Source organism: Marmota marmota, unplaced genomic scaffold (genome assembly GCF_001458135.2).
Source record: "Marmota marmota marmota unplaced genomic scaffold, marMar, whole genome shotgun sequence".
In the NCBI taxonomy this organism is placed as follows: Eukaryota; Metazoa; Chordata; class Mammalia; order Rodentia; family Sciuridae; genus Marmota; species Marmota marmota.
The window spans coordinates 41281963-41289584 of NW_025999900.1; the positions used below are offsets into that span (position 1 = coordinate 41281963).

The window sequence follows — 7622 nt, forward strand, 5'->3', positions numbered from 1 at the left end:
AACTAAAATAAATAAATATATATATATATATATATATATATATATATATATATATATATATATAAAAAGCTTCCTGTCACAGGTGGGCTGCCAGCAGTTGGAACTAGAGAAAACTCAAGGCAAAAGAGAGACTTTTGGAGCAGTTGGTTTATGACGAGGTTGTAAAACTTAGCAGACTCTTGTCTCCAAGTAGATTGGTGCTGATGGTTACAACTCAGGAGTACGGCAGGCTGCTGGAATCCAGAATGTTAGTTGGAACTATGACCAGTCTGCTGTCGTGGCTACTCTCCATTTATCAGAGGTGAGATCTGGAGCTTCTATCTGGAAACCCTGCTCATAGACACTGGGTATTCATAAGAACCTTTCCCCTGTGTTGCAGGCCACAGAAAACAATGTAGCCTGGCAGAGATTTCTTCCCTCTGGGCCTATTGCTCTGCTCCCGGTAAGAGGTCCTCTGGCCAGTCTGCTCAAAAGCAAGCCTTCATTTCTAGGACTTCTCTTTCTCTCAGCCTTTTCTCTGGTTTTAGAGGAATATGCCTTAGCTCATGTTGCTACATTTTCTTGTTTTCCTTTATGCTTGAGAGTCCCTCAAGTTCAGAAGTTTTAGCCTTAGTATGGGTGTCCTTCTTTTGACACAGCTCTCGGATACCCTGAGTTCCTTGGTCTGGTCGACATCCCATGACCATGCTGCGGAGCTAGTAAGCATGGATGAGGAAGAGTTTGTGGATGCCATTAACTCTGCCTTTGTGAGTACCAATATGTCCAGCTGACGATGTGTTGCAGAGGTGGATTCAGAGGGTGGTTTTAAGTAAGGAAAAAGGACTAACCAAGCAGCTGCCTCCTTGTAACTGTAAATGGCTGGTAGGATTACGTGGAGCAGGGCACATAGGGGAATGCAAAAAAAATAACGACAGTGCTACTTTTCTGAGGGTTGTGTATGCTCTTATGTTGACTAAAACAGTTGCCTAGGTGGTTACCATTGCATTTTTTTAAGCCATAGAATTTTCATAATTTTGAACAATTCTACTTGGTCCCAAGTATCTACACTTTTGAAACCTAATGAATAAAAGTATTCCCAGGGAGGGGCTGAGCACATTTCAACACAGTTTAAGAGTAAGCTTTGACCAGGCATGGTGGCACATGTCTGTAATCCCAGTGACTTGGGAGGCTAAGACAGGAGGATCACAAGTTCAAAGCCAGCCTCAGCACTTAGCAGACCCTGTCTCAAAATAAAAAATAAAGAGGGCTGAGATGTTAACTCACGGGATAAGTGCCTCTGGGTTCAATCCCTAATACCAAAAAAAAAAAAAAAAAAAAGAGAGAGAGAGAAAGTAAGCTTTGTAAGCAGGTTTTGACGGCACATGCCTATTATCCAAGAAATTCAGGAGGCCTAGACAGAATGATTGCAGATTCAAGGCCACCCTCATCAATTTAGTGTGAGGCCCTCAGCAACTTAGCAAGACCCTGTCTCAAAAAAGAGTGGTCTTTGGAGCTGGGGTTGTGGCTCAGTGGTAGAGCATTTGCCTGGCATGTGTGATGCACTGGGTTTAACTCTCAGCACCGTATATAAGTAAATGAATAAAATAAAGGTCCATCAAAAAAAGAGTGGTCTTTGTAGAAAGATAGGAGTTCCATACTGTTTCTATTTGTTGATCTCATAAAAAAAAAAATAGAAATAGTACCAGTATAACTCCACATCATGTACAACCACAAAAATGGGAAGTTATACTCCATATATATATGTCAGAATACATTCTATTGTCATGTATAACTAATAAGAACAAATTTTAAAAAACTTTTAAAAACCCAGAAATGGAGTTACCAATTTGTCAGGACTGAATAATGACATTTAAAATGAGTGAATTGGGCAAGGGAAATGGCATGGGGTAAACTACTTGCCTAGCATGAGTGAGGCCCAGGGTTCAATTCCCAGCAGCACCACAAAAAATAAAAGTCAAATAAAATGAGAGAATTTATGTAAAATGCTTGGAACATACATAGTTCATTGTAGATACTCAACAAACAATAATCACTGTTCTGAAGTAAGCACAGCTTGTAGATAATATAGGCAAGAGTATTGTTGGAGCTTATATTCCACATCTGAATTCACTAATAGTAACAATTGGTAAGATTTATTGAATGCATAATGTGTGCCGTGTACTAGGATAGTGTTACTTATCATGTTACTTATACATACTTATTTAACTCAGTAAATCTTTAATGTGGGTACTACTATTATCCTCATTTAGAAAAATTTGGGACTTGCCTGAGATCACACATTTAGTGACAAAAGTGAGTTCTACAATCAGACTGGCCCTTAGAAGCTGTTTTAACCAAGCCTACTACCTCACTAAAGAGTTCATACTGAAGAATTTAAACCCACTGCTCTGCAGTATCAATAAGAATAAAAGGAAATTGGAACCAGGGTTGTGACTCAGTGGTAGAGCGCTTGCCTAACATGCATGAGGCACTGGGTTCGATCCCCGGCACCACATAAAAATAAACAAATAAAATAAAGGTATTGTGTCCGTCTATAACTAAAAAAATATATATTAAAAAAAGAATAAAAAGAACTAAATTTACTGAAGTGGATTCCAGGATAAATGGTAACTGCTCCCCCTTCAGGTCATTTAGTATATATTCCTAGCACAGCCCTCACACCTTTGTAGTACATTCATCCAACAACTGTGAGCACCTTCTGTCTAGCAGACACTGGAGACAGAGGCAGAAGCAACAGTCCCTGTTTCAGGAATCTAGTAGTCAAGTGAAGACAAAATACATGAGTGATGACCTCAGTATGGGGATAGTATACATAGGATGCTGTGGGAGAACACACAGAGGTGTTTTGGGGGGGGTGTTACAAAAAGAGGTGGCATCTTCTGATGTTCTGCTGAAGAGATGGGAGGACATTCTAAGCAGAGAGGAGTCCTGGAGAGAAGAGGATACTGTAGAAGGAGCTACACTGCAGCTGGTGCGACATTATTGAGGATGGGGACTAGCAAAGAGTGTAGCTTAGAGGTAGGCAGGGGCCAGCTCAGGAGCTCTTTGGCCTGATTCTAAAACCTGTGCATTTAAGGGGCTTGTCACTCATGTTCAAGATCAATTTAGGCATGTTCGGTAGCATTACCCTTAGCTTTGGCTATAAAAAAGATTTCCTTGTTCAATTTTTAATTCCCTGCTAGTCACTGATCAAATTTCTTGTTTGTTTGTTTATGTGGCTGATACTGCTCAGTGGAGTGATGCAAACCACATGGACTTCATTGATTCAGCTGGGACCATGTTGCAATATGTTGTCACCCTTCTGAAGCCCACTAAGGTCTCAGCTCGCCAGCTACCCCCAAGTGTAGCAAAGGTGGATGCAAAAAGCAGAGTCCTCTTTCCTCTGGGGTTGGGACATGCTGCTGAGTATGTCCGGCCTCGGGTGGCACTCATTGGGTAAGAGCAACAGAGCAGGGTCTCTCTCCTTTCTCACCATGCTTCTGGAGGCCATACTTGAATGCTGCTCTGTTCTTAGGGACGCAGCCCACAGAGTCCACCCGCTTGCAGGACAAGGTGTCAACATGGGCTTTGGGGATATCTCCAGCTTGGTCCATCATCTCAGTACTGCAGCCTTCAATGGGAAAGACTTAGGTAAGTTTCAGGTATCCAGCGGTCACATAATTAAAGATCACAGCCCCAAAATGGCCCCCAAGAGCAAAACAGTGTAGACAAACATGTATCTGGTTTGGTAGGAGAGGAAAGAAACCTTTATTAGATGAGGGGTTTAACCTTTCCTCTTTCCTTCAGGTTCTATGAGCCACCTTGCAGGTTATGAAACAGACAGACAGCGCCACAACACTGCTCTTTTGGCTGCCACAGACTTACTGAAAAGACTGTATTCCACCAGAGCCGCTCCACTTGTGCTGCTCAGGACGTGGGGTTTGCAGTCCACTAATGCAATGTCTCCACTCAAAGTAAGAGGCCACTCGGGGCTCTCCAAGATTCTTGGTCACTGAGGAGGGATTTGCACACAACTCTAAATTTCTTTAGTTTTCATGACTAACCTTTGTTATCTGTATCTGTCTCGCTTCTGCACTGGCTATGTGCAGGAGTGCTTGCTGGGCTTGTTGTCACTGAGGTGCAACAAGCCTAAACAGCAACTCGATATGGTACAGGAAGGGCTTAAGCACAGCGACAGGGAATTGTAACGATGAAGTTGTTTCAGCTCCTCTTGCTGTTTGGCCAGCTTCTCCCCTGAAACACTTCCATTTAAAAATATTTTCATTTATTTTTAAGCTGGAAGAAAGCAGGAACTCTTCTTAGGAGGAGGGAACTTTTGCTAAATTTTTGCTGTAACACCTTGTGTATTTCATTTTGAACTGTTTTCCTGGCTTGCCTTTCCACCTTCAGATGCCAGACGTTGCTCACGTTGTTTCATTTTTCTCCAGGAACAGATTATGGCCTTTGCCAGCAAATGAGCGCTACTCTTCTGGAGATTATGCTGTTGAAAGAAGATCCTGCCCTGCAACCACCACATACATTTTCAAGATTTGATTTAATAAACTTACTTTTGTTCACTGAGGAAGGACTTGCAGACAATTCTAAATTTCTTTAATTTAGAATTAAATTAACATTAGAATTCTTTTCTCTTTTACTCATGCTTAATGGGCCTATGGAACCCAAAAATGAGGAATAAGTTGCTATGAGAAAGGAATATTAATTAAGCCAAGGAGGGGGAAAAAACCCTATAAGACTATTACGAGTTGCTTGAAGAGAGATTTTTATTACTAAAAGAAAAATCATTAAGGTGCTATTATACTGATTTTCACTTGTTAATAATCCTAAAAGCAAGATTTACAGATTTTTTTTTAATACTGGTCAGAAATTCATATAGTTGTCTGTAGACAGGTTAGAAATGCTTAGTTGATACATTTTTGTCAAAATTGCCATTTAAAAATTAACATTAGAATGCAAATATACTTTGTGTGTTGGGGGGAGGGAGTGATGGGTATTTAACCTAGAGGTGCTCTACCATTGAGCTGTAATCCCCAGCCTTTTTCATTTTTATGTTGAGGCAGGGTCTACTAAGTTGCTGAGGCTGGCCTGGAACTTACCATCCTCCTGCCTCAGCCTCTCGAGCATTACAGGCATATACCACTTCACCAAGCAAATATAAATTACTTTTAATCTGTTACAGGTGCGCTAGACTTTCTAGAAAAACAAAACCACCATAGTTATAGCTAGTTATAGCTTTCTTATCACAGCATCATATTTCAGTTTTAGTTATGGTTCTCCTCTGGGACACCACTGTCTGTTCATTTATAAAACAACAAATAAGGGGCTGGGGATGTGGCTCAAGCAGTAGCGCGCTCGCCTGACATGCGTACGGCCCCGGGTTCGATCCTCAGCACCACATACAAACAAAGATGTTGTGTCTGCCGAAAACTAAAAAATAAATATTTAAAAACAAAACAAAACAAAAACCAAATAATTTCATTGCACAGTTTTAAAGATTTCAGGAACCATTTCAAAAGGGACACTCTAATTAACAGCAGAATTTAACCATGTGTGGTGGCAGATTAGTGGCCAATAGAGGGAATGGTGTGTTGCTGTGAGATTTTTTCCCCCCCAGTGTTGGAGACAGAACCCAGAGCCTTGCTAGTAGGCAAGGGGCTACCACTGAGCTATACCCCTATCTCTTTTAAGTTTTATCTTAAGTCAGAGTCTACTAAATTGCTCAGGCTGGCCTCAAACTTGTGATCTTCCTGCGTCAGCCTCCTGAATAGCTAGAATTACAAGCATGTATCACTATGACTGGTTTACTGTGGATTTTGAAGAGCTCACTCCACAGTGCCAGAGATATCTTTGGAAGAGATTTTTAGGTCTGTCAGATATATACATTGTAAAGAACCTCTTGTCCATCCAGGTGCAATAGTTCATACCTGTAAGTAATCCAGCGACTTGGGAGGATGAGGCAGAAGGGTCACAAGTTCAAGATCAGCCTTAACAACTAAGAGGTCCAAAGCAAGTTAGTTAAAAGACACTGCCTCAAAGTAGATAAAAAGGAATGTGGTCTGGAACTGTAGCTCAATGGTGAAGCGCTTGCCTAGCACGTGTGAGTTTGATCCTCAGCACCACATAAAAATAAATAATAAAGGTATTGGGTCCCTCTACAACTAAAAATTAAAAAAAAAAAAAAAAAAGGAATGGGGATGCAACTCTGGTAGAGCACCCTGAGTTCAATTCCCAGTACCAAAAAAAAAACTTGCTGAAAATCTGATTTGAGGGCTGGGGTTGTGGCTCAGAAGTAGAGCATTCTCCTAGCTCCTATGAGGCCCTGGGTTTGATCCTCGGCACCACATAAAAATAAATAAATAAATAAATAAAAGTATTGTGTCCAACTACAACTAAAAAATAAATATTTTTTAAAAATCTGATTTGAAGATTAAACAAGAAGAGTGAGTCTCCTTTTGAACAAGTCTAACCTATTCTTGGGAGTAACTTTTTTTTTGGTACTAGAGATTGAATCCAGGAGCACTTAACCACTGAGCCACATCCCTAGCCCTTTTTATTTTTTCTTTTGAGACAGGGTCTCACTAAGTTGCTTAGGGCCTTGCTTAGTTGCTGGGGCTGACCTTTGAACTTGCAGTCTTCCTACCTGAACCTCCAGAACCACTGGGATTAAAGGTGTGTGCCGCAGTCTGGCTGGGCACAATTCAGGAGCCACTTGTCAAAAGAAACGAACTTTATTTTTAGAACCACACACGCCAAACAAAACAGCTCCTCAGGAAAAACCTTCAGAGCCCAACTGCCACCACTGGCTTCCCACAAGCCTCTCAACCTCCCCCACTCCTCCTGCTCTTGAGGCCGATTGGCTGGGTTGCGTGGGCGGAGCCAAAAAAAGTCCCCCAATGAGCAGCTCTGTAGTCTGAAAGGGCGGGGAAACAGCCCAATGAGCATCACCGCAGAGGAGCCAATCAGCTAGAAGTTGCTGGGGCCGCAGTGGCTCTCAACATCTCCCCCTCTGTTTAAACAACAAGTTGTGGCTTAGGGACCGTGCCTGCCTTAGGTTGTCCAATAGTACATATGGTCCTTACCCATTATCGGATGAGCTGACCTCAAGGCGTCTGCCTCCTGTCTTAGGTTGGTACCATTGCAATTGGATCTTACCCATCACTGACTACCAATCCAGTATACAGCCACACCTGTGGAGAGGTCTTTGTACCAGCGGGGGGGTGAGGTTCTTTGCCTCACCTCTGTTGGCCCCCAAATTTTAGCTGAACGATCATGACAAGCAGAAGGGAGGAAGATACACCAAGCCAATTGACGGCTCCTTTTGGAAAAATTGTACCACCGATGACATCATCAGCAAAAATACCCCAACACTTACCACAAGTCGCTGCACCAACAGATAGTTCACAATGCATACAGGTGAGTTCACAATGCATACAAGTGATACATAGTCCAGGCAAGTTCTGCAAGCAGTTCAGTGATGGCTATTGCAGAAGCTGTAGATTGGTTTTATCTTTGTCTTCACCAGCACTGGGATGAAGATAGGAATTCTGGCAATAATGGCTAAAGAAAAAATTACGTAACATTCCAGAAGGCACTAAAAGAAAACAATTTTCTTAACAATTTACATT

The 7622-nt window shown here is 41.8% G+C and overlaps 1 protein-coding gene across 1 annotated transcript in view; it reads left to right on the forward strand.

The window, feature by feature from the left end:
* The window catches only part of Coq6 (coenzyme Q6, monooxygenase), a 17925-nt gene extending 13365 nt beyond the window's left edge, over positions 1 to 4560 (forward strand). Inside the window, exons 6-12 of the mRNA XM_015493874.2 lie at positions 194 to 301; positions 380 to 442; positions 639 to 746; positions 3233 to 3435; positions 3515 to 3630; positions 3787 to 3953; positions 4428 to 4560. Of these exons, the coding sequence (XP_015349360.1) occupies positions 194 to 301; positions 380 to 442; positions 639 to 746; positions 3233 to 3435; positions 3515 to 3630; positions 3787 to 3953; positions 4428 to 4457 (795 nt within the window). The 3' untranslated portion in view covers positions 4458 to 4560. The remainder of the gene's footprint in view (positions 1 to 193; positions 302 to 379; positions 443 to 638; positions 747 to 3232; positions 3436 to 3514; positions 3631 to 3786; positions 3954 to 4427) is intronic.
* Positions 4561 to 7622: the final 3062 nt, after the last annotated feature.